We start from the raw sequence: 27,874 nt of genomic DNA, 5'->3' as shown, positions 1-27,874 counted from the left end.
TGAGGGGGAAGGACTCTCAGCTGTTCCCCTCCACTATTTATCCACAGATCCAGTGACTCCACCCTTCATCCAAGTCACCAACACCTCAGTCCAAGACCTGATGTCTATATTTCTGACCTGCTTGTCAAATGACACTGGGATCTCCATCCATTGGCTCTTCAACACTCAGCGTCTGAGAATCACAAATAGGATGAGGCTGTCCCTGAACAACAGCACCCTGCAAATAGACCCTGCCAGGAGTGAGGATTCAGGGGACTATCAGTGTGAGGTAATCAAGGGATTCGTTAACAAGAGGAGTGACCGCATCACTCTGAACATAATAGGTGAGTGATCTCTGCTCCATTCTTACTCCATAGTGTTGGGGATGGGGGCAGTTTCTTTATCAACAGAGTACAGACTGGGTCAAAGTCACAAGGAGAAAAGCATGGTTCAAGATACAAATACAGCCAGCTTGGTGATGGATGCATGTTAATCTCATGATAACATACCAAGCCAGCTGAGCACAGTGCTGCATGCCTTTAAACCCCAGCACACCAGAGGCAGAGACAGTTGGATCTCTAGGAGTTTCCAACCACCCTGGTCTTTGTAGCCAGTTTCAGGTTAGCCAGAGCTACATAGTGAGACCTTGTCTCAAAAGAGAGAGAGAGCATGAAGCAGGAGGCATAGAAGTACAAGGCCACTCAACTGAATGTACCAGGCTCTGCTGACTCCCTATGGGAGACCTTGCTTTGGAGAAGGTGGAAATGGGGGGGTCTTATGAGGAGGAAGGCTGGGGTGCAGGAGGAGGGAGGACAGGATAATCTGTGGTTGGTGTGTAAAAGGAAAAGAAAAATCTCTTAATTAAAAAAAAAAAAAAGAAGTACAAGGCCAACCCAGATTACATTGTAAGACCCGGTCAATATTAACAACAATAGATGTCAATGTAGCTAATAGAAATGCAAAGTGATTAAGAGTTTAGGGTCTGAGTCAGTCACACAGTCAACCCTCAGAATCTAGTAAAATATTCATGTTACTCTATATGTCCTTCCACACATTCAGATTATCTTTAGATTATTTTCTATATCTAATATGAATACTGCATAGACACTAGTCTTATTTTGAGTACTGGACCATGATAGGATGAATCAACACATTTTTCACTGTAGAGACACTTTTCCAAGTAGTTTGTTTCCAAGGTTTTGAACCACAAATATAAAATCCATAGATAGAAAGGACCTGTATTGAGTTTCTTACTATGTTTGCATATTTATTATTTTGTGTGGGTGTTCCACACCTAGTGTGCGGATGTCAGAGGACAATTTGTGGGAGCTAGTTCTCCATGGATGGGGATTGAACTCAGGTGGGTGAACCAGCCCTTTATCTGCTAAGCCATTTCACTGGCCCACATTTGTTTGTGCATTTTTTTTTCTTTTTCTTTTTTTTTTCCCATTTTTCTTTATTAAGAAATTTTCTACTCACTCTACATACCACCCACAGAACCCACCTCCTCCCTTCTCCCCCCTCCCAGCACATCCCCCAAATCAAGGACTCCCATGGGGAGTCAGCAGAGCCCGGCACACTGAGCCTAGGCAGGTCCAAGCCCCTTCCCACTGTACCAAGGCTGCACAAGGCATCACTCCACAGGCACCGCAACCCAAAAGCCTGCCCATGCACCAGGGATGGATCCCGATCCCCCTGCCCGGGTACCACCCAAACAGTTTGAGCCAAACGACTGTCTTCTCTATCCAGAGTGCCTAGTCCAGTCCCGTGGGGGCTCCATAGTCATCAGTCTACAGTTCATGGGCCTCCAATAGTGTGGCCAGTCATCTCGTGCATTTTTTTTTTCTTTGTGGCAGTTGGGGGTAGGTAACGGGAAGCAGTACAGCAGGCACTCTGACCAACTGAGCCTTCTTGTTGGCCCATATATTTCTTATCCTCATGCTCACATTTGCAGCATGATCTCCTTGCACAAGACTCTTTTTCTAATAACTGTTTATTTGTGGTGTGTAGTACTAGCAGGAGTAGTAGTAGTAGTAGTAGTAGTAGTAGTAGTAGTAGTAGTATGTGTGTGTGTGTGTGTGTGTGTGTGTGTGTGTGTGTGTGTGTTTGATGTGTAACTACTGAGCTACCTCTCCAGTCCCATAAACCAAATATACATATGGGAATGGAGAGATAGCTCAATAGTTAAGAGCCCTAACAGCTCTTCCAAAGGACAGGCATTCAATTCCCAGCACCCACATGGCAGCTTATTCCTGTCTATAACTAAGTTCCAAGGAATTCAACACCCTCTTCTGTCCTCCTCAGGTACCAAACATGCATGTTTGCAGAGACATATAAGCAGCCAAAAGGCCCATATGATGCATCCGGAATTATAACAAAGACACCATTCGAAATCCAATTTCAAGATTCTTTCATCCTGTCTCCTAAAAGTCTGATGACTTTCAGCTCTGATCCATTTTAGGTCTTTGATCCATTTAGAGTTGATTTTTATTTGTTGTTAGGTGAAGGCTTAACTTCATTCTTTCACCTGGATATCCCATTTTCCCAACATCCCTTGTTTAACTGATTATTCCTCCATCCTTGAGCAATCTTAGCAGACTGATTAAAACTCATCTGGTCACAGAGGGTCAAATGGACAGCAAGAATGCCTCCCAAGTTCCGTAACTCAATAGGACAACTCTGTTTCATACCAAGTAATTCAAAAGAGCCAGCAGAAATGAATGTTTGTAACAAACAGAAAAAGTGACAGATGAAATGGTGGATATGCCTACTGATCAGATCTGACACACATTATAATATATATGCAAAACTGTGCCCCATAAACACATATATTGATCGTATCAACTAATCTTTAATTTACTCATGGCCAATGTGCATGAACAGTCTGGGCTTTCTGCTTCTATTTCACTGATCTGTATGTCTCCTTTTATGTCAGCAGTAGACTATTTTGATTGTTGCAGCTTTGTACTTAAATTATGAAATCATGCAGGATGTCCTGCAATTTTATTCCTTTTTCTTTTTCAAGATACTTTTAAAGCCAGGTATGGTACTTGCCTCTAACCCCAGCTCTTGGAAGCAGAGACAAGTGGATCTCTGGGAGTTTGAGGCCAGCCTGATCTAGTGAGTTCCAGGAAAGCTAGAATGGACTTCTCTATCTCTGTGCAAAATGCCACTGGGTTTTGATCTGATGTGCATAGAACTGATAGACTACATTCAGTGATATTGTCATCTATTTTTTAAAAAAGTCTTTCAGACAAGCTGGCTCATGCCTAAAATTACAGCCATTCAAGAAGCTGAGGCAGGAGTAATAGACTACTGGCAATGGTCAAGAGAAAGCCCGAAATGACCTACTCTGGTGATAGGGTGGCCAAACACCCTAATTCTCATGCTAGAAACCTCATCCAATGACTTAGGAAACCAGATGCAGAGATCCATGACCAGGCCCCAGGTGGAGTTCCAGGAGTCCAATTGGCAAGAAAGAGGAGGGTTTGTATGAGCGAGAATTGTTGAGACCAAGATTGGAAAAAGCACAGGGACAATTAGCCAAATGAATGGAAACACATGAACTATGAACCATTAGCTGAGGAGCCCCCAACTGGATCAGGCCCTCTGGATAACTGAGACAGTTGATTAGCTTGATCTGTTCGGGAGGCATCCAGGCACTAGGACCAGGACCTGTCCTCAGTGCATGACCTGGCTGTTTGGAACCTGGGGCTTATACAGGGACACTTGGTTCAGCCTGGGAGGAAGGGACTGGACCTGTCTGGAATGAAACTACCAGGTTGAACTCGATCCCCAGGGGAGTCTTTGCCCTGGAGGAGATGAGAATGGAGAGTGGGCTGGGAGGAAAGCGGGTTGGGGGATGGGGGAAAAGAAGGGAATTCGTGGCTGATATGTAAATTTAAATTAAATTATAATTTTTTTTAAAAAAAAAAAAGTGCCTACCACAACCATTCAGGCCAGCCTGGTTAATTTAGTGACATCCAGTTTCTAAATAAAAATTAAAAAGCAGACCTTAGAATACAGCTCAATGGTAGACCATTGCTTACCATGCACAAAGCCCTGGGTTCAATCCCAGTACTGCAGAACAACAGTGATAATGAGATTAAGTCTTCCAACCCATCAACCCCAATGGCTATCATTTCTTGTCTTCTTTCATCATCTCTTATTTGGTAGTTTTCTGAGTGCAAGTCTTTTATCTCCTTGGTAGAGTTAATAATAAGTATTTTATTCTTTTTGGTGCTCTCATAACTAAATACTTTCTTCATTTCCTTTCCAATTGTTCACTGTTAAGGCTGGCACTGTTGCTCAGGGGCTAAACCCTTGCCAGGCATGCACAAGGCCCTAGGTTGAAGCTCCACCACTGCCAGGAAAAATGAAAATCTAATTGTTCGTGGTCAATATTAGTATACAGAAATACATCTCACTTGGGCATGTTCTTTTCATTAGCCAACAATTTTGTTAGTTTTACTCATTTAGTTCTGAGAACTTTCTATACAATGTTAAGGATTTTCTATGAACAAATTCCTGTCATCTACAGATATATAATATATATAATATATAATATATAATATATATTATATATTATCACCTCAATATTGATTGATCATTCCTTGGGTATATGCTCAAGAGTGGTATAGCTGGGTCTTGAGGGAGGTTGATTCCCAATTTTCTAAGAAAGCACCATATTGATTTCCAAAGTTGCTTTACAAGTTTGCATTCCCATCAATAGTCGAGGCATGTTCCCATTGCTCCACATCCTCTCCAACATAAGCTGTCTTCAGTGTTTTTGATCTTAGCCATTCTGACATGTGTAAGATGGTGTCTCAGAGTCGTTTTGATTTCCATTTCCCTAATGACTAAGGATGTTGAGCAATTCCTTAAATGTCTTTCAGCCATTTGAGCTTCTTCTGTTGAGAATTCTCTGTTTAGCTCTATAGCCCATTTTTTAATTCGACTGTTGGGTATTTTGATGTCTAATTTCTTGAGTTCTTTCTATGTTGTGGATATCAGCCCTCTGTCAGAAGTGGGGTTGGTGAAGTTCTTTTCCCATTCTGTAGGCTATCACTTTGTCTTGTTGACCATGTCCTTTGCCCTACAAAAGGTTCTCAGTTTCAAGAGGTCCCATTTATTAATTGCTTCTCTCAGTGTCTGTGCTACTGGTGTTATGTTAAGGAAGTAATCTCTGGTGCCAATGCATTCAAAACTACTTCCTACTTCCTCTTCTATCAGGTTCAGAGTAACTGGATTTATGTTGAGGTCCTTGATCCACTTGGACTTAAGTTTTGTGCATGGTGACAGATAAGGATTTATTTGTAGTCTTCTACATGTTGACATCCAGTTATGCCAGCATCATTTGTTGAAGATGCTTTCTTTTTTCCATTGTGCAGTTTTGGCTTCTTTGTCAACAATCATATGTTCATAGGTGTGCAGATTAATGTCAGAGTCTTCAGTTCAGTCCACATGTTGGTTTTTGTGCCGGTACCAAGCTGTTTTTATTACTGTAGTTCTATAGTAGAGATTGAAGTCAGGGATCGTGATGCATCCAGAGGTTGTTTTATTGTACATGATTCTTTTGCTGTCCTGGGTTTTCTGTTTTTCCATATGAAGTTGAGTAGTGTTCTTTCCAGGTCTGTGAAGAATAGTGTTGGGATTTTGATGGGGATTGCATTGAATCTGTAGATTGCTTTTGGTAAGATTGCCATTTTTACTATGTTAATCCTACCTATCCATGAGCATGGGAGATCTTTCCATTTTCTGACATCTTCAATTTCTTTCTTCAGAGACTTAAAATTCTTCTCATACAGGTCCTTTGCTTGTTTAGTTAGAGTTACCCCAAAGTATTTTATATCATTTGTGGCTATCGTAAAGCATGATGTTTATTTGATTTCTTTCTCAGGCCCTTGTCATCTGTATATAGGAGGGCTACTGATTTTTTTAGTTAATTTTGTGTTCTGCTACATTGCTGAAGGTGTTTATAAGTTATATGAGTTCTTTCGTCAAATTTTCGGGTTCACTTATGTATACTATCATGTCATCTGCAAGTAGTGTAAGCTTGACTTCTTCCTTTCCAATTTGTATCCCCTTGATCCCCTTATGTTGGCTTATTTTCTGGATAGAAATTCAAGTAATATATTTAATAAGTATGTGGAGAGTGAACAGCCTTGTCTTGTTCCTGATTTTAGTGGAATCGCTTTGATTTCCTCTCCATTTACTTTGATGTTGTCTGTTGGCTTGTTGTAAATTGCCTTTATTATGTTTAGGTATGTTCCCTGTATTCCTGATCTCTCCAAGACCTTTATCATGAAGGAGTGTTGGATTTTGTCAAAAGCCTTTTTAGCATCTAGTGAGATGGCCATGTGGTTTTTTTCTTTCAGTTTGTTTATATGGCGTATTACATTGACAGATTTTCGTATGTTGAACCACCCTTGCATCCCTGGGATGAAGCCTACTTGATCATGGTGGATAATTGTTTTGATATGTTCTTGGAGTTTGTTTGCTAGTATTTTATTGAGTATTTTTGCATCAATGTTCATGAAGAGAGTGGTCTGTAGTACTCTTTCTTTGTTGCCTCTTTGGCTTTGGAATCAGGGTTAATTGTAGCTTCATAGAAGGAGTTTGATAACATTCCTTCTGTTTCTATTGTGTGAAACAATTTAAAGAGTATTGGCATTATCTCTTCTTTGAAGATCTGGTAGAATTCTGTGCTGAAAATATCTGGTCCTGGGCTTTTTTGGTTGGGAGACTTTTAATGACAGTTTCTATATCCTTAGGGGTTATTGGTCTATTTAAATTGTTTATCTGGTCTTGATTTAACTTGGTGTGTGGTAACTATCCAGAAAATCATCAATTTCTTTCAGATTTTCCAATGTTGTGGAGTACAGGTTTTTGAAGTATGATCTGATGATTCTTTGGATTATCTCATTGTCTGTTTTTATGTCTCCCTTTTCATTTCTGATTTTGTTAATGTGGATTCTCTCTCTCTCTCTCTCTCTCTCTCTCTCTCTCTCTCTCTCTCTCTCTCTCTCTGGTGTTTGGTCAGTTTGGATAAGTGCTTGTCTATTTGTTATTTTCTCAAAGAACAAATTCTTTGTTTCATTGATTCTTCATATTGTTCTCTTTGTTTCCATTTATTAATTTCAGCACTCAATTTGATTATTTGCTGGTGTCTCTTTCTCCTGGGTGAGTTTGCTTCTTTTTGTTCTAGAGCTTTCAGGTGTGCTGTTAAGTCTCTAGTGTGAGATTTCTCTATCTTCTTTTTGTGGGCATTAATGCTATGAATTTTTCTCTTAGCACTGTTTTCATAGTGTCCCATAAGTTTGGGTATGTTGTACATTCATTTTCATTGAATTCTAGGAAATCTCTAATTTCATTCTTTATTTAATCCTTGACCCATTGGTGATTGCATTGGGCATTATTCAGTTTTCATGAGATTGTAGGCTTTCTGTAACTTTTGTTGTTGTTGAAATCTAACTTTCAGCTGTCGTGGTCTGATAAGATACAGGAGGTTATTTCAGGGGTTTTTTTTTGTTTGTTTGTTTGTTTCTTTTTGTTTTTTTGTATCTTTTGAGATTTGCTTTGTGACCAAGCAAGTGGTCTATTTTCAAGAAGGTTCCATGGGGTGCTGAAAAGAAGGTATATTCTGTTGTGTTAGGGTGGAATATTCTGTAGATATCTATTAAGTCCATTTGAATCATAATGTCTGTTAGTTCCCTTATTTCTCTGTTAAGTTTCTGTCTGGCAGACCTGTCCATTGCTGAGAGTGGAGTGTTGAAGTCTCCCACTACTAGTGTATGGGGTTTGATGTGCAATTTAAGTTTTAGTAATGTTTCTTTTACAAATATGGGCGCTCTTGTGTTTGGGGCATAAACATTCAGGATTGAGATTTAATCTTGTGGGATTTTCCCTGCAATAAAAAAAGTAATGTCCTTTCCAATCTCTTTTGATTGATTCTAGTTTGAAGTCTATTTTATTAGATATTAGGATAACTACACCAGCTTGCTTAAGTCCATTTGATTGGAAAGTCTTTTCCCAGCCTTTTATTCTGAGGTAGTGTCTGTCTTTGAAGTTGAGGTGTGTTTCTTGTATACAGCAGAAGGATCTATCTTCTTTTCGTATCCATTCTGTTAGCCTGTGTCTTTTTATAGGTGAATGAGACCATTCATATTAATGGATATTAATGACCAGTGATTGTTAATTCCTGTTATTTTTTGGTTGTAGTGTTGTAAATTTCCCTTCTTTGGTATTTGTTGGTGTGTTTGGTATTTGTTGCCTGTGTTTTCATGGGTGTATCTAACTTCCTTGGGTAGGATTTTTCCTTCTATAGGGTTGGATTTGTGGAGAGATATTGTTTAAATCTGGTTTAATCATGGAATATTTTGTTTACTCTGTCTATGTTGATTGAGAGTTTTTCTGGGTATAACAGTCTAGGTTGCCATCCATGGTCTCTTAGTGTCTGCATAAAGTCTGTCCAGGACCTTCTGGCTTTTAGTGTCTCCATTGGGAAGTCAGGTGTTATTCTTATGGGTCTGTCTTTATATGTTACTTGGCCTTTTTCCTTTGCAGCTCTTAATATTTTTTTCTTTATTCTGTATGTCTAGAGGTTTGATTATTATGTGGCGAGGGGACTTTTTTGGGGATCCAGTCTATTTGGTGTTCTGGAAGCTTCTTGCATCTGTATAGGCATTTCCTTCTTTCAGTTGGGAAAGTTTTCTTCCACGATTTTGTTGAATATAATTTCTGTGCCTTTGAGTTGGTCTTCTTCTTCTTCTTCTTCTTCTTCTTCTTCTTCTTCTTCTTCTTCTTCTTCTTCTATTATTATTCTTAGGTTTGGTCTTTTCTTGGTGTCCCACATTTCATGGACATTTTGGGTCATGACTTTGTTGGCTTTAGTGTTTTCTTGACTAATGAATCTATTTCTTCTATTGTATCTTCATCGCCAAAGATCTGCTCTTTTATGTCATGCATTCTGTTGGTTATGCTTGCATCTGTAGTTCCTGTTCATTTACTCAGATTTTCTATTTCCAGCCTTCTCTCAGGTTGTGTATTCTTTATTGTCTCAATTTCATTTTTCAAATCTTGAACTGCTTCCCTCACTTATTTAATTGCTTTCTCTTGGCTTTCTTTAAGGGATTTACTGATTTCTTCCAATTTTTTGTTTCACTTTTCCTCGAATTCTTTAAGAGAATTTCATTTCCTCCTTAAAGATCTCTATCATCTTCTTAAGGTCATTTTTAAGGTCAATTTCTTCTGTGTTGGGACTTTCAGGTCTTGCTGATATAGGTTCTGGTAGAGCCATATTGGTTTTTATATTGTTGACTGTGTTTTTGTACTGGTGTCTACCCATCTCTTTCTCCACTCAGTGCAAATGGTGTCTGTGTCTGACAGAGCCTCTTTTGATCTGATCGATACTCTTGGTCCTGTGGGAGCTCTTGGTCCAATAGGTGCTGAGGGACTCTTTGTCTCAGGGAGCAGCTCTTTGTCCAATTGGTGCTTGTGGGATCTGTCTCAGGGAGTAGCTGCAATCTTGGCATGGGTGGGTTGGGAGGGGTGGGGCTTGTAGGTTACAGAGTCTGGTGGGGAATGGAGGTAGTCTGACCTGTCTGCAGGGGATCTGCCTGCCACCTGACCTGAAACTGGGACTACAATGGGTGGTGGTATTGGGGCTCAGGGTTGTGCCCCTGGATCAAAGCCTAGGGACTAGTGTGTTCAAGTATGAGGATAAAGGCTCACCTCTTCATCCAATCGGGTGCTGGCAGGCTCTGTCTCAGGGAACAGTTGCAGTCTCAGAGGGTGTGTAGGATTTAGGGGAGGTAGGGCTTTGGGGTTACAGGGTCTGGTGGGGGATTGTGGTAGTTTGACCTGTCTGCAGAAGGCCTGTCTATTACTTTCTTTCCCCATATTTTAAGGGTTTAATTGGTCTGGAATATTTAATTTCCTGAACCCAGAAGACAATAACATAAAACTCATAGGTTTTATACTTTGATATAAATATAATATCACCTATGTAATAAATTTATTGCGATGTATATGTACATATCTATAAATATACAAGCAACATATATATTATTATTGGGCTGAGGGACTGTGAGGAAACTATAATTGGCAGTTCTGATAGTTAATCTGAATATATGATGCAGAACTCAGCTCAATCAATGAGTTCTGGATAAACAGAACTCATATTTCCTGCTCTGCATGTCAGCTTTTGAAATCCATTGTGTCAAGGTTAGAAGGCAAGCTAAAAGTGAAATACTGACAATCTCTATTTAGGGTGAGGAGGTATACTGAAGAAGCAATTTTGTAAGTCTATGACGATTATATTTTGATTTCTAGGGGTGGCTGTGGGAGATGGCAATCAAGGCTGTGAAGCTCCCTTGGCTCCAATAAAGTTCATTTAAGTTTTTAAGGTCTTGTAACAGCCTGTAAGCCTGATTCTTTTCTAACCAACAGATAGTGGGGTGACTCAAGGGCTAGTGGGAGACTTTGTATGCCCTATCTTTAAGCTACTCTTCCACCAGACAAGTAGCACCTACAATTCTCTCAGCATTCAAAGTCCATTGTTTAACACAGATAGGAGCATCAGATTTCTATGTAGTGAGGTCAGCAGTCAACAGTGGCCCCTAGGATAAATTTTGATACCCTAGACTAGTCTGGTGTGGAACTCACAGAGATCGACCTGCCTCTGCATCCTGAGTACTGGGACTAAAGGAATGTGCCACTATGCATGACTATATAGAATTTTATTGGGAGGGGGTTGGTTTTTACAAGACAGGGTTTCTCTGTGTAGTTTTTGATGCCTTTCCTGGATCTCACTCTGTAGACCCAGATGGCCTCAAACTCACAGAAATCCTCCTGCCTCTGCCTCCCAACTGTTGGGATTAAAGGCATATGCCACCACCGCGTGGCTCCCATAGAATTATTGTATGTGTTGTTCTTTTAGCCTTCCAGTTACTGTGATGAAATGCCACAACCCAAACCAACTTGGCAGTTAGGGGTTTATTTGGCTTAAATGTCTTGGTCAGGGTGTGTCATTGAGGGAAGTGCAGGTAAGAACCATGGGGAAAGCATCCTGGCTTCCACCCACAACTTGCTCAGCTGCTTTTCTTATGGAGCCCATAAGAAAGGGGCTATCTGCAAGGGGATAACACCAGGTCCTCCTCCACCAAATAGTAATTAAGAAAATGCTTTGCTGGCCATTGTGATGGAGGTGATACCTCAAATAAGCTTTTCTCTTTCCATGTGAATTTAGTCTGTCAGATAGACAAAAACTAAGCAGCATATCTTTATTGGTCATCTGTTCCTCTTTCTTTAAAAGGAATGTCAGGTCTTTTTCTTCTTTTTGGATTGAGCTGCTTGTGGTTTTTATTGTTACTATTGTTGAACTTTAAGAGTTCTTTATATATTTTGGCCCACATTCAGATGTACAATATGTAACATTTTTTGGCACTTGAAAATTATCTTTCCACTTTGTTGATCCATGGTCTTTTACTTGTTAATAGTGCTTTATCTGGGGTCCCAAATGTACATAGTCTGGGGAAATAGAGTGTGATCTTTGATGTTTGTATACAAGACATAATGGTTAAGTCAACTATTTCACATCCACTAACCCATTTATCTCCCATTTATTATGGTGAGACATTGGAAATTTGTCTTGGCTACTCTGAAATAAACTGCCATTGACTACAATCTTCGACGGATTACTTCAAACCTGCTCCTCTTTCCGATGTGAAATTTACATCTTCCTACTGACAGTTCCTTGGTGTTTCCTTCCCACAGCCAGTTTAGCCTTATTTATTTATTTATTATTTATTTATTTATTTATTTATTTATTTTACAGTGTTCTGCATGCACGCCAGAAAAAGGCAACATATTTAGTTATACATGGTTGTAAGCCACCATGTGGTTGCTGGGAATTGAACTCAAGATCTCTAGAAGAGCAGCAAGTGCTCCTAACTCCTGAGCCATCTCTCCATACCCAGTCCAGGGATTATTTCCTGCAGGCAAATACTAATAGACAATGCTTGATGGAGGTCAGGTCATTGTTCACATTTAAGATTATCTTAGATGCCTAGCAATGATCATTTACCACGTGTCCTATTATAGGGAAACTGAGACAGGAAACACAGTCACTGAGTCAGGGTCACAAGGGCCATCAGTGGCACAAGCCATCTGTCCAACTCTACATCTCTCGGTTCCCATCATGGAGACCTACTAGGTGGCCTTCACTCTTCTGATCATTTCATAGACTCAGGATTCTTATAGAGCTCCCAGATTCATGCCAATCAACATCAAATACCTGACAAGAATAGCCCACCTGTGGCCAAGCCTGACCAAAATGTCAGCCAGATCCTGAGCTATGTGAGATCTCTGACAGGCTGTCAGGTTTCTCAGGGAAGCTCAATTGGAAGACTAATCATAACCTATCTGTTGGACAGCCCTGAACAGCAAAGGCTTGGAGAGCACTGGTCTACACTGAGTAGTGGAGTCCAGTGCAGCTGGAGGGACTCGAACCTTGTGTCTCAAAGAAGGCAATGGGTCAGTGAGGACCAGGAGATAAAATGAGGTCTCTGATTCCAAGTCTTGAGTCTGACCATCACCAAACAATGCAGCCCAGTTCACTCATGAGAAAGCCCTTGCTTCTCACATAAACAGCACAGAAGGCCCCATTATCTCTGAGCACTCAGCCACTCCAACAGCCTGTAATTTGCTTCCTGACTGATTCTCTAAGGATCTGGGTTGGTGGAGAGATAAGAAACTATCTTTGGTTGAAAGACACCCTTGCAAGAATCAGAGGTACTACACAGGGCAATCTTCTCTCTGTGGTTAGCACAGCAATGATACCCAAGGCTAAAATCACAACCAACAATTCCAATTCCATGGAGATTGAGGACTCAGTAGTATTAATGTGTGAGCCTATGACATAATCTACCTTGGAGGATAAATGACCAAAGCTTCTCAGAAGAGGACAGGCTGAAGATGTCTGAGGACAACAGGACTCTCAGTTTACTCAGTGTTGTGAGGACTGATATAGGCCCTTATGAATGTGACCTGGAACTCAATGAGTGCCTCCTCAAGTGACCCATTCTCTCTGAATGTTACCTGTAAGTATTTTCTGTTTCATCCTGGCCCCAACTACCTAAATACAGAGGGCTACAGCTACCATACTCAGTCCTGGTCCCCTTGGATTCATGATACAGACCTACCCTACCTAGGCTGCCAGGGCATCCTGGCCCAGCCCAAGCACATGTAGACAGGCCCAGCATTGAGCTTGAATGAGCTGCAGGGACTTCTACCTAGAGAGGCTCATGGTGATGGAGACAGGAGACATGTAAGACTCAGGCTCAGTGCACATATGAGTATGCAGAGGGGATGTTTGTGTGTTCTGCTTGAGATAGATCAGGGCTTGTGCATGTTGAATGAGTACTCTTCCACTAATCGGCAAGCTAACTCTGGTGGAAATCTGCTTAATTAAGGTTAAAAGCTCAAAGAGATACTATGGCCATCTACAGACCAGAATTTCCCTTTCCCTCTGCTGATATCAGGTGTGGCTTTGTTCTGTTTGCTCCAGATGGTCCAGATGTCCCGGTCATATCCCACTCAAATATTCATTTCCATTCAAAGAAAAACCTCAGCCTCTACTGCCACACAGATGCTAACCCACCTGCACAGTACTCTTGGTTTGTCAATGGAGAGCTCCAGTCATTCTCCCAAGAGCTCCTTATCCCCAACATCAATACTAATAATAATAGATCCTATTCCTGCTTCATCTATAACTTTTTCCCTAGAGTGAATTGGACCACAGTCAAGAACATTACAGTCCTTAGTAAGTGGACCTCTGAAATATCAGCACCAGGTTTGGAGTGGAGTTTTTGGCGTTCTGAGAAGGTGCAGAAGCATTGAATTTCCAGCCCATGTCTATGCGAACAAGCAAAACTCAGTCTTCCCTCAAGCCCCCTGCTCCATCCCTATGTCTAATGGCCTCCTGGTTCTCTGACTTCTGGTTGATAGGGATGGAGCTTGCAATGTGAGGAGGAGGTTCTCCCAGTCTTGGAAAGCCTTTGGTTGTGTGAGGGACTTTCCATGGTTAGGAGAACCTCAAGATCAAGATTTCTTCCTGTGCCTAACACAAGCTTTCCTGTCCCCTCCATTTTCATTTTATGACCTCCATGATGTAGAAGAAGCACCCAGTGATTTCAAGGGTACTCACTTTCTTTTTCTCCAAATTGGCTGAGAATATTCCCCACAGATGGGGACTAGACCTCTACTCAGAGGTCTTTTCCTGTCTCATGGGTGTGGTGGCTGGCTCAGCTTTGACTCCATGGGATAGAAAGAGTGGGTGGAGAATGTGCCTGGGAGCACTGGTCTGAGTCAGGGTGAACCATGTCACTGACAGTTGATGATGTTCTTTTGCTTACTCTTCTCAAGGTTGAAAAAACAAATGTCAGCTGAGTGTGGTGGCACACATTTTTGATGCCAGCACTGAGGAGGGAGAGGCAGGTAGATAGTGAGTTTGAGCTCAGCATCAAGTGCCAAGTGAGCTAAGACTGTACAGTGAGACCCTGTCTCAAAAATATCAGTACTGAGAATTAGAGTGGCAGGCTGTGGTCAGCACTGTGATTATTCACTTCTACTCTGTAGTATTTAATCCATATCCATGGGGCAGGAAATACATTTTTCCTACAAACAGAAATTCTTTAGTAAGGGATTTCTCCCAGTCCTGAGGTCTAACCTTTAATACCTTTAAGATTACGTGGGCTTAACCCCATGACAAATTATTTTAATAATAAACAAACAGAAGGCTATTTCATAAAAGAGGGTCCTGACTGTTCACACTTACCAAAAGTGTGAGCAAGAATTCCAACAAAAATCATTGGGAAATACATTCCCTCCACCATGAGATTTCTGGACATGTGGTGTGAAGAGGCTCCCAGTTTGGAATCTACACAAACAACCTGAGTCAGTGTCACTGTGGGTGATCTTGGTAGGAGTAAGATTCAGCTCTCTCCTTACAGAACATATCTTGAACCCAAACGTGATCTTGCAGAGGGCCACTTCTTTCTATGGGCCCTGTGGGCTGGATGAGATCTCTGAGGGTGAGGGACTCTCAGCTGTTCCCCTCCACTATTTATCCACAGATCCAGTGACTCCACCCTTCATCCAAGTCACCAACACCACAGTCAAAGATATGATCTCTGTTTTCCTGACCTGCTTGTCAAACGACACGGATATCTCGATCCATTGGCTTTTCAAAGGCCAGAGTGTGGAGCTCACAGACAGGGTAAGGCTGTCCCAGAACAACAGCACTCTCCAAATAGACTCTGTGAGGAGTGAGGATTCCGGGGACTATCAGTGTAAAGTATCCAATCAAATCAGTTCCAAGAGGAGTGACCCCATCCAGCTGGACATAAAACGTGAGTGACCTCTGTTCCCTCCTTACTGCATAGTGTTGGGGGTGGGGGCAGTTTCTTTATCAAAAGAGTACAGAATGGGTCAAAGTCACAAGGAGAAAAACATGGTTCAAGCCAGCCTGGTGATGGATGCATGTTAATCTCATGATAACACACCAAGCAAGCTGAGCACAGTGCTGCATGCCTTTAACCCCAGCACACCAGAGGCAGAGACAGTTGGATCTCTATGAGTTCCCAACCACCCTGGTCATTGTAGCCAGTTTCAGGTTACAGCCAGAGCTACATAGTGAGACCCTACCTCAAAAGAGCCTGAAGCAGGAGGCATAGAAGTACAAGGCCACTCAATGAATGTATCAGATACTGCTGACTCCCCATGGGTGACCTTGCTTTGAAGGAGGTGGAAATGGGGGGTTGTTTGGGAAGGAAGGCTGGGGGCAGGAGGCAAGAGGAAAAGGGGAATCTGTGGTTGGTATGTAAAATGAATAGAAAATCTCTTAATAAAAAAATCAGTACAAGGCCAGCCCAGATTACATTGTGAGACCCTCTCAATAATAACAACAATAGATGTCAATATAGCAAATAAATAGAAATGTAATGTGAATAAGAGTTTAGGGTCTGAGTCAGACACACAGTAAAATATTCATGTTACTCTACACCTCCTCCTACACATTTATATCTTCTTTAGATTATTTCCAATACCTAATATGCATATTGCATAGACACTAGTCTTTTTTTTTAACTGGGGCTGAGTTGATAATAGTCTTATTGTGTTAATGGACAATGATAAAAGGAAACAATACATTTTTCACTGTAGAGATACTTTTCCACGTAGTTTGTTTCCAAGGTTTCAGTCCCTAAATATCAAATCCATACATAGAAAGGACCTGTATTAAGTTTCTTACTATGTTTGCATATTTATTCGTGTGCATGTCCCACAGCCATATGTGGAGTTCAGTGGACAATTTGTAGGAGCCAGTTATCCAGGGACAGGGGATTGAACTCAGGTGGGTGAGCAAGCCCTTTATCTACTAAGCCATTTCACTGGCCCACATTTGTTTGTGCATTTATATCTGTGTAGCTGTTGGGAATAGGTACTGAGATGGAGTACGGCAGGCACTCTTCCCAACTGAGCCATCTTGGTGGCCCTTATACTTAGATTCTTGTCCTCATGTTGACATTTGCAGCATGACCTCCTTGCACAAAGCTCTTTTTTTCTGATGACTGTTTTTTGTGGTGTGTAGTGGTATATGTGTGTGTATATATATATATATGGTTTATGGAACTGGAGAGATAGCTCAATATTTAAGAGCCCTGGCAGCTCTTCCAAAGGACAGACATTCAAATCCCAGTACCCACATGGTAGCTTATTCCTGTCTGTAACTAAGGTCCAAAAATTCAACACCCTCTTCTGTCCTCCTCAGGTACCAAACAGGCATGTTCTGCAGAGACATATAAGCAGCCAAAAGGTCCATATGATGCATCTGGCATCATAACAAAGACACCATTCGAAATCCAATGTCAAGATGCTTTCATCCGGTCTCCTAAAAGTCTGATGACTTTCAGCTCTGATCCATTTTAGGTCTTTGATCCATTTAGAGTTGATTTTTATATGTTGTTAGGTGAAGGCTTAACTTCATTCTTTTACCTGGATATCCCATTTTCCCAACATCCTTTGTTTAACTGATCATTCCTCCATCCTTGAACAATCTTAGCAGACTAAGATTAAAACTCATCTGGTCACAGAGGGTCAGATGGACAGCAAGAATGCCTTCCAAGTTCTGTAACTCAATAGGGCAACTCTGTTTCACACCAAGTAATTCAAAAAGAGCCAGCAATGAATGTTTGTAACAAACAGAAAAAATGACAGATGAAATGGTGGATATGCCTACTGCTCAGATGTGATACACATGATAACATATATGCAAAACTGTGCCCCATAAACACACATATTGATCATATCAACTAATCTTTAATTTAATCATGGTGAGTGTGCATGAGCAATTCTGGGCTTTCCGATTCTATTTCACTGATCTGTATGTCTGCCTTTATGTCAGTAGTAGACTATTTTGATTGTTGCAGCTTTGTACTAAAATTATGAAATCATGTAGGATGTCCTGCAATTTTATTCCTTTTTCTTTTTTTTTTAACTCTTTCACAACTGAGACTTTATTGGTTGAGTACACAGACATTTCAATTCTTAAAACATGGACCCAAACTCTAAGAGTCATACATTGTGTTCACGTACCCAAAAGAGCCATGTATTGTTTCTCTTTGAACTTATGTCAGTGATGTTCCATCCTAAACTTGGCAAGTTTTCCCTAAGACCTTACATAACAATCAAATGCTCATAATCCTTAATTCCACTGACTCACAATTTTATGCCACATACAGTACATATTCAAAATTTCAATCTTTCACCGCACATTATCACAATTGTTAGGAAAATGGACTGCCATGACCAGAGACAGTTATGACAGAGCAAGGACCGAGGAGTGGTTTTTTAGGATACAGTTCTACTAGAAACACGAGACCAGAAATAACTAAAAATATTCCAGACACAAATGCACGACCAAGACTCCCAGTATGCTTTGTGTTGTAGGATATAAAACTAGCCCCCTCTACAGAATGTTATGGTGACCCCCGAGAGAGTCACAGCCTCTCCTGATTCAGTATCCTGCTATTTTATGGTTGTACTAAAAAATAAACAACCAGCAAGTGATTTAACCTCTTAAAAAATCATTTACACTTAAAAAATGGGATGAGGCGGGACTTCCTCCCACCTTTTAAAAATGTTTCTAGAGCTACTAAAAAACTCGCATTTACAAAATAGTTGGTAAAAATACTCCTCTGGATTGTACAAGAAGGGACACTGACAGACACGATGGATGGTTAGTCGGACTTGGCTTCTTTCTCTTCGACTTCAGAGGCTGGACTCTGGTTCTCAGCCTCTCCATTTTCTGCAGGCACATCTGTGGTTTGCTGGTCAGCCACCTCTGCCTGTTTGCCCTTTGCTCCCCTCTTCCCTTTTGTTTTCACTTTTTTGTCTGATGGTTTATCCTTTCCTGCGCCCTTCTTCGGCTTCGTGTCCACCTTGGCAGGGGCGGGCTTGGCCGACAGCCTCACCCTCCGAGCGCCACTTGGGCTCCGCGCCGCTCCGTCCCCGCTAACCTTCCTCTTGGGCATCGTGGCACCGCTGTGTGGGAGGCGCATGCGAGGCGGAACCGGTCATGGAGCTACACCGCCTTGACCGCCTCTGCACGAACTCAAGATACTTTTTTTTTTTCATTTTCATTCGCAAATAAGATTTATTATTCAATTTCTCGTATTTTCCATTATATTTCAATGAAAACATGTTTACTACCCCCAATACAATACTTTAATGATTTAGTGTTTCAACTAATCTGATCTGAGCACCAATGAGACAGCTCTGTTATTATTTTCTGTGTTGTGCAAAGCTTTGACCTTTTTGGGATCACCATATGAAGATGGACAAAAGTAGACCCCATAAAGTTGTCTTCTATTCTATACACTTGTGACTGGCCTAAATCACACACACACACACACACACACACACACACACACACACACACCAAGAAAAATTATAAAGTAGAATCACTGGATAATTCCTTTAGATGTTGCTGTGCCAAATGGATAACAGATGAGGACATGAAGATACATGGAACTACAAATATAGATAGATAGATAGATAGATAGATAGATAGATAGATAGATAGATGATAGATAGATATAGATATAGATAGATATAGACATATATATATATAGTACATCAAAATATATTGTGAAATATACAGTTGATTACTGATTAACTTAAATTAATATATCTTTTTCAGATTGATGAAAAGGTTTCTTTCAATACATACAGGAAATATTTAATGTTTCTTATATTCTGTATTAAGTATTTTATGATTAACATTTAAAATATATTGTCAAAACAATAATATTTGGGAGTACATCATCTACCCTTTAATCCCAGGGTCATGGGTTCGAGCCTCACAGTGGGTGCCATTTGTAGCTGAAGAGTATTTCTCCCGGTCCCACCTAGCCTCTACAGTCCTGAAGCTCACTTATAAAATAATCACTCAGATTCTTATATTACTTATAAACTATATGGCCATGGCAGGCTCCTTGTTATCCATTTCTTATATATTAAATTAACCCATTCTGATTAATCTGTAAGCCACCACATGTTCCTTGGCTTCACCTGTTGCCTTTAATGCTGTTCCCTGTATGGCAGGCTGGCGTCTCTCTCTCTCAGCCTTCATACTTTTAAAGCCAGGTATGGTACTTGCCTCTAACCCCAGCTCTTGGGAGCAGAGACAGGTGGATCTCTGGGAGTTTGAGGCCACCCTAATCTATATAGTGAGTTCCAGGAAAGCTAGAATGGACTTCTCTATCTCTGTGCAAATGCCACTGGGGTTTTGATGTGATGTGCATAGAACTGATAGACTACATTCAGTGATATTGTCATCTATTTTTTTAAAAAAGTCTTTCAGACAAGCTAGCTCATGCCTGTAATTCCAGCCACTCAAGAAGCTAAGGCAGGAGTACCAAAGTTCTAAGCGTGCCCACCATAACCATTCAGGCCAGCCTGGTTAATTTAGTGACATCCTGTTTCTAAATAAAAATTAAAAGGCAGACCTTAGAATACAGCTCAATAGTAGAGCATTACTTACCATGCACAAAGCCCTGGGTTCAATCCCAGTACTGCAGAACAACAGTAATAATGAGATTAAGTCTTCCAACCCATCAACCCCAATGGCTGTCATTTCTTATCTTCTTTCATCATCTCTTAATTGGGAGTTTGCTGAGTGCAAGTCTTTTATCTTCTTGGTGGAGCTAACTCTAAGGATTTAATTCTTTTGGTGCTCTCATAAATAAATACTTTCTTCATTTCCATTCCAACTATTCACTGTTAAGTCTGGGACTGTTGCTCAGGGGCTGAACACTTGCCAGGTATGCACAAGGCCATAGGTTCAAGCTCCACCACTGCCAGGAAAATCAAAAATCTAATTGTTCATGGTTAATATTAGTATACAGAAATACATCTCACTTGGGCATGTTCTTTTCATTAGCCAACAATTTTGTTAGTTTTACTCATTAGGTTCTGAGAACTTTCTGTACAATGCTAAGGATTTTCGATGAACAAGTCCTTGTCATCTACTATCTATCTATCATCTATCTATCTATCTCCCACCTCATAATTGGGCATGTTCATTTCATTGTCTAACCTAATGGCTCTATGTAGCATTCTTAAGAGTCTCTTGAACAGAAGTGGTCACAGCAGCATCCTGTGTTCTTCTTGACCTTAGAGAGAAAGAGCCAGTCTCCCCATTTAATATGATATTGGCTGTGGGTTTCCATGTGTTGCCTTTGTTATAGTAAGATGGACTTCAATCATGTTTTCTGTCATGAAAAACACTTTTTTCAGTGTTTTTATCATCAATGTCTCTGAAATTTTATCAAATTTTTCTTGATTCAATCTTATTGATTATTCGACTAGATTCCATCTCTAAAGAACCAGTTTTTGTAGAAATTTATCCATTGCATCTAGGCCACTCAACAATGAGCATATAACTACTGAGTGCTCTTGAAATTCTTCGTATTCTTGAGAATGGATAGTGAGGTCTCACATTTTAGTAATATCCAACTCCTGTAAATAGAATGATATCAGACACAGAAGTTAGACGAATATTATTTGAATCCTTGGCTTTTGAAAGTGCAAATTCAGAATGCAAAAAAAAAGGTTGATTAGGCCTTTAAATGCAAGATCAGCACTCATAGATAAATGGTGACAAAATACATCTGATATTGGATCTCATGATTATGACGCTATTTTGATAGGAGAAGTAATTTCTAGAAATTCTAAGAAAAATCAAAATGTCAGATGTTTTAATTGTTGTAACCAAGGTCAACTAAACAGGGATCGTAGGCAAGTTATTCCTTAAAACAATGCTTTTTCTAGAGATAATGCAAAGAGAAGGCCCCAGCCTTCTGGAGTATGTAGAAGGTGTGGCAAAGGCTGACACTGGACTAATGAAAGCAGATCAAAGATACAGACAAGGTAACCCTTTTCCAGCAGGAAACAACTTGGGGGCCTCTCACAGGTCCCAATATCAAACTTGGTTCAATAATTCCCTGTTATCATGGAGGGAACTCCTCCACAGAGTAATTAAGAACCTAATTCCTGTTGCCAAAAGCCATATGTATGACAAAACAGCTTCAATAGATAAATTCAATAAAACAAAATTTTCAAGAGAGACCATAAAACAAGTATTTTGGCAAACTTCCATAAATGATCATAGACCAAAGTTTAAAATACAAGAAATAAAATGGCATTGAAACTGAGGGTTTGAAAGACACAGGTATAATTGTAACAATAATTTCACTGAAATCTTGGCATCCAAATTTGCCTCTTCAGGAGGTCAATATTCAGCTCCTAGGGATTGGAACTCTATCTCAGGTAAAACAAAGTAGAAGATGGGTTGAGTGTATAGGGCCACAAGGACAGATAGGAAAATTAAAGCCATGTATGGCTAATATAGCCATGAATTTATGGGGATTTGTTGCAGTAATGGAAAAGACAGATTAACATTCCCCCAATCTCAGAAACAAATTGTAAAATAAAAATTGCTTCTGACAGAAATATTAAAAGGTATTATCAAGAACAGTCACAGACTGTTCAAGTTGTACATAAACAGGGCACAACAGCTGTTGGCCTTCCAAGGGACCAACAGCTCTACCCTTAAAATGGTTAACTGACAAACCTGTGTGGATGGAACAATGGCCTCTGACATCAGAAAGATTACAGGCCTTAGAACAGCTGGTACAGGAACAGCTAAATGCTCAACATATTGAAGAATCACCAGTCCTTGGAATTCTCCTATATTTGTCATTAAAAAGAAATCTGGAAAATGGAGAATGTTAACAGATTTAAGAGCCATAAATTCAACTGATGGACTCTTTACAGCCTGGAATTCCCTTGCCCTCTCTATTAGCTAAAGGATGCTCTATTATAGTGATTGATTTGAAAGACTGCTTTTTTACTATACCTTTACAAGAACAGGAGAGAGGAAAATTAGCTTCCACAGGGCCTATTTATAATTCCCAGCCTGTTAAAAAGCTGCAATGGAAAATTCTTCCAAAAGAGATGTTAAACAGCCTCACCTTATGTCAATATTTTGGACAACAGCCATTGGAAATAGTCAGAAACAGTTTCCTGAATCTGCAATTTATCATTATATGGATGATATCTTACTAGCTGATTTAGATGCAAATATCTTAGAAAAAGGTTTAAAGAAACAAAGAAAATTTTGCCTTCTTGGAGACTACAAATTCCTCCTGAAAAAATACAAAGAGGAGATTCCATTAATTATCTAGGATGTAAGATAGGTTTACAAAAACTTGAACCACAAAAAGCACAAATCAGGAGAGATAATTAGGAACTCTTAATGATTTCAAGAATTGCTGGGAGATATTAACTGGCTATAGCCTACATTTGTATTGAAAAATTAAGAACTAAGTAATTTATTTTAAACCTTACAAGGTGATAAGGACTTAAATAGTCCAAGAAAACTATCAGCTAAGATTGAGAAAGAATTGGCTTTGGTAGAAAAGGAATTACAGAATGTACATGTGGATCGCTTGGATCCAGAACTTGACTGTATCCTGGTCATACTATCCTCCACACATTATCCTACAGAAATTCTTATGCAGAGAGAAGATAAACAGAGTGAAAAATTAAAGTTCTATGTAGAAAAGGTTTCTGAATTGAATCTAAAAGGAAAATTGAGACTTCGTCAATTAACAGGAATGGACACAACAGAAATTGTAGTACCTTTTACTAATGCTGAAATTTTATCATCATGGATAGAAAATGAACCTTGGCAAAGAGCTTGCAGTAATTTCTTGATATAAATTAGCAACAAATATCTCCAAAGCAAGAGACTTCAGTTTATAAGAAGAACTAATTGGATTCTTCCTCACACTATGTGAGGAACACCTATTTCTGGAGCCCCAACATTCTGTACTGATGCAAATAAATTAGGAACAGCAGATTATAAGTCAGGAAATTTAAATAAAGTAGCTCAAAACCCTTATGAATCCATTCAAAAATCCGAATTATATGCTATTCTCGTGGTATTATAGATTTTCCAGAAACTCTTAATACAGTTACTGACTCTCTGTAGCATGAATCTTAAAGGGTCTTATTAATAAAAACAAACCCAGGGCCAGGTATTGGGGTGAATGCTGGAAGATCAGAGAAACAGAACAAGCCACAGCCACCTCACCTTGCCAGTATCTCAGTTGATCCTTTTCCCTCAGACTGGAAGCCTCTGAGTCCTTATCCAAATGGATCTCAGCTGAACTGCTTCTCGAAAGCCTGAAAGATTAACCAGGCTTTAGTTCCTAGTCCTCACACCTTATATACCTTTCTGCTTTCTGCCATCATTTGCTGGGATTAAAGGCTCTTGTTACCACACCTGGCTGTTTCTAGTGTGGCCTTGAACTCAGAGATCCAGAAGGATCTCTGCCTCCTGAATGCTGCTGATGGTATGTTGTCCAAACTGGACAAGCAGGACATGAAAGAAGTTGACTGTCAAACTTTGCCAAGACAAGGTAGGACAGTCCTTCAAAAATTCCCACTTCACAGTAACGTCTGTCAGATATTCTAACTCTGGAGACCAAAGATGGATGTGCCAATGTTGCAGAGGAACCTTGGGTGACTGTCCAGGTAGCCAGGTGACTCTTGTTTCTATAGTTTTGGAAGTTGCTTCCTCTGCACTTCCTGCTTACTCAGGTAAATTATATACTTCTTGGGTCTCTGATGGAGTTGAAGACTAGATAGGTATATTTGTTTCCCTTAGAAATAATAGAAAGTACATTAGGTACAAAACTTTGGACTCTTCAAGAGAGGATATATAATGAAATATTTTTTCTAAATTTACCAAATATTAATGGACTGGACATTGTAAATGTATTTCATACTTGGTAATTGCTTTTATTGTATACAGCTTTGCATTGTTAGAATTAAAACCTTTCCTTTTTACTTAGAGAAAAGGGAGAAATGTTGGAAGAGACTTATCTGTACAGATTATAGACTGTGCCAATAAAGCAACCTTGAATATAGAATGGAGTCAGCATTTGACTGACCAGGATTAGCCATAAAGTTCTTGGAGGACTTTGCGGGGCAGCTAGAGAGGACAGGAAGAGACTTGGGAGAAGTTCAGGGAAACTTGTGGTGCTGGAGTTTACAGAGAATATAGAGAGAGGGTCAGCCAATTGCTCCCCTTTCCCTGGAATTTTTAGGTCTTTATCTCAGTTTCTGAATCCTGGGTTTTTATTATTCTAGAACAAAATAGGTAATGGTTTCATCTGGCAGCTACACTGAGCAATATAATTGCCCACCCATCCTGAGACAAAGGCTCTATAACCTGAAGGACAGAAATCAGGCTGGGATTGACTGGCTGATATGAGCTTTTAGGGAAACTATTAACATCACCCATCAATATTAGAACCTGGAAGACAATACAGGAAGGACAGACAGACATCACTGGGAAAACTATTGCTGTGGGATGTTCTGTATGTCAAATGTGTTGCTCTGATTGGTTAGTAAATAAAGCACTGATTGGCCAGTAGCCAGGCAGGAAGGATAGGTGGGAGAAACAGAGAAGAGAATCAGAGGAAGTGGAAGGTTGTGGAGGGATGACTGCCAGCCACCACCATGACAAGGGAGATGTAAGGTGCCGATAAGCCATGAGCCACATGGCAAAGTATAGATTAATAGAAATGGGTTAATTTAAGATAGAAGAAGTAGATAACAAGAAGCCTGCCATGGCCATACAGTTTATAAGTATTAAAAGAGTCTATGTGTTTATTTTATAAGTGGGCTACGGGACTGCTGGGGTTTAGCGGGACCTGGAGTGAAGCTCTCCAGCTACAAACGGTGCACAATGCCTCGAGTTTCCACCTTAAACCTGACAATATTTAATAAGCAATTCAAAATGGAGCTAAAAACAGCTTCCTAGTTGTCTCTCTCAAGTTAGCAGCAGCCTGCGTGTTTGAGCTACTCTATGGCGGGTTCGTGGCATGCCTGCATGTGGGCTTGACCTACACACCATGTTACACAGAGGTGTTTCCAAGCTGCGCACTATGCTGTGTGTTAGATATAGTTTTTGCTAGTTTAAAAAAAAAGGGATTTCTGGGCTACATGTTGCTTTACTAGAACTGCTTCTGATAGTTGATGGTACACATGGCTCCAGACCCAGAGCTGGTGGTAAACTGTACCACCACCATGTTGGGAAGTTGAGGTGGGCAGAGCCAGCAGCCACAGCAGAAGTTTCAGTCTTAGAAATGCGGCAGTTTAAAGCAATAGGTTCACAATAAGGCAGATTCAGATGGAACAAGACTATAAATGCTTTACAATGTGTGTAAAAATGTATGTAGGCTTGGAAGAGAGAGAGAAAAAGGAATATATACAGTTATATAAAGAAATATATAGTTTTTAAAAATAAAGTCTTTAAAGAGACAGTAAAGGTAGTCTAAAAAATAAGCCACGTAAAGATGGATATTACCCAGAGAATCTGCATTGTGTTGTCTTTGGGACTTTTAACTTCAGAAAAACATTTGATAGTAAAAGCTGTTGAGTTAAATATGTAAATTTTAAAGGTACCTTGACTTCAAGGATATGAGGATATGTTGCTTTGGAAAAGAGGCTCTGCTTTTGTTTCCACAGAAAGCCAGAGGCTATGGATTTGTTCTGGATTAAGATGCATCAGGTTTGACCAGCCAAGACCCCCTGAAAGGTCTCAAATGACACCATGGCCCAGATGATCCAACATCCAAAACAGTTTCAAGGCAACTGGCTCAGATGATACACCCTCATGGACTACTCCATAATCCTAAAATTGTCTTTGTGTCCCCAAAAGATACAGCGCTCCCCTCCAGTAGGAAGTAGTAAGAGAAACTACATCCAAATTACCAAATATATCAATTCCATCTCCATTTGGAGATGAAATTAGCTCACTCCTTCTCTAAACCCAGGCATATTGCTAAAATAAAAGTTTAAGAGATTCTTGTGTCCCAAATCAGAAGAGCCCTCTGGTATGGGACAGATAAAATCCAATATTTTTATTTAAAACAGGTTGATCATAAATGCAACCTGTTTTCTAAAGAAGAAAAGGGGATATGATATAGATATGTTAGGATAAAAGGGTAAATTGCTGAACCTACTTTTAAAGAACAACAACTTGTTTGAAATGTTTTACGTTGGTATAAATTTTAGTTTATTGATATAAATTTAAAGTTAACTTTGTTATACTGTGTGTATATTTCTACTCTTGTTTAAGGTATTATGTTTGTACAGCTCATTTAAAATTGTAATGGATAATTAAAAAATAGATTAATAATTAGTCATCTATGAAAATCATACTCGTAGCCATGTTAGTTAAGTCTTCTAGGTATTCATAGATATATTTCAGATTCATAGGTAATCTTCAAATACTTCAAAGACCTACAGAATATGGCATTTAAAATATTTTAAAAATTTAGACTTTCTGGACAGTGATACATGTCTGCTCCTGGCAGCACCGATTTACTTCACAGAGGAGGATGGGCATTGAAGACACTCCATTATGGAGTTTATCTTCTTGGCAAAAATAGCCATTTGGGCAAGAAACTGTTCTTGCCTGGACTGCTTGATCGACTGGACATGTAGGACCCATAGAAAGGTGACCACTGAACTTTGCTTGGTGAAATGGTCCTTCCGGTTCCCGCTTCACAGAGGAAACTGCCAGACATTCTACAGGACACAGAGAGAAATGACTGAGAGACTCTAGCCCTGTGGGCTGAAGACAGATGCCCCAACTTTACAAAGGAATATTAGGTGACTGTCCAGGCTACCAGCTGTCTCTGTCTACCCTTCAAGACTCCCAAAAGTTGCTTGCATCCTTCTCTTCTTTCTCAGGTAATATTATATCCTTCTGAGGTCTTTGATGTAGTTGAAACTAGATATAATGTTCCTTAGTTATGATAAAAGATAAGTTATATATTAAACCTTAGACTCACAAATATAAGATAGATAGGATATCTTCTTTATGTTACCAAGTACAAATAGACAAGATATTATAAATAGACTAAATATTGCAGCTGTAATACTTGCTTGATAATTTTTTTGTTATATGTAATTTTACTATGTAAAAGTTAAAACCTTCCTTTTTGACAAAAAAATAAAGAAAAGGGGAAGTGCTTTCAGATGTTCTGTATGACAAATGTGTTGCTCTGATTGGTTAGTAAATAAAACACTGATTGGCCAGTAGCCAGGCAGGAAGGATAGGTGGGAGAAACAGAGAAGAGAATTAGAGGAAGTGGAAGGCTGAGGAGGGGACAGCACAACCACCACCATGACAAGGGAGATGTAAGGTACCGGTAAGCCACGAGCCACGTGGCAAAGTATAGGTTAATAGAAATGG

General features: G+C 40.0%; 2 protein-coding genes across 2 annotated transcripts in view; one reads left to right on the top strand and one right to left on the bottom strand.

Annotated features, from left to right (window-relative positions):
• The window catches only part of LOC114686815 (carcinoembryonic antigen-related cell adhesion molecule 21-like), a 42,959-nt gene that overhangs the window by 8,160 nt on the left and 6,925 nt on the right, over positions 1-27,874 (top strand). Inside the window, exons 3-4 of the mRNA XM_037201467.1 lie at positions 48-323; positions 15,114-15,389. Of these exons, the coding sequence (XP_037057362.1) occupies positions 48-323; positions 15,114-15,389 (552 nt within the window). The remainder of the gene's footprint in view (positions 1-47; positions 324-15,113; positions 15,390-27,874) is intronic.
• LOC114686820 (non-histone chromosomal protein HMG-14-like) lies at positions 18,097-18,569 on the bottom strand. The gene has a single exon (XM_037201471.1). It carries the CDS (start codon positions 18,567-18,569, stop codon positions 18,276-18,278), a length of 294 nt encoding a protein of 97 aa, XP_037057366.1. The 3' UTR covers positions 18,097-18,275.

This window comes from Peromyscus leucopus, chromosome 1, assembly GCF_004664715.2.
Source record: "Peromyscus leucopus breed LL Stock chromosome 1, UCI_PerLeu_2.1, whole genome shotgun sequence".
NCBI lineage: Eukaryota > Metazoa > Chordata > Mammalia > Rodentia > Cricetidae > Peromyscus > Peromyscus leucopus.
Note: the sequence above shows the minus strand (reverse complement) of the source record. Positions and strands in the feature narration are given on the sequence as shown.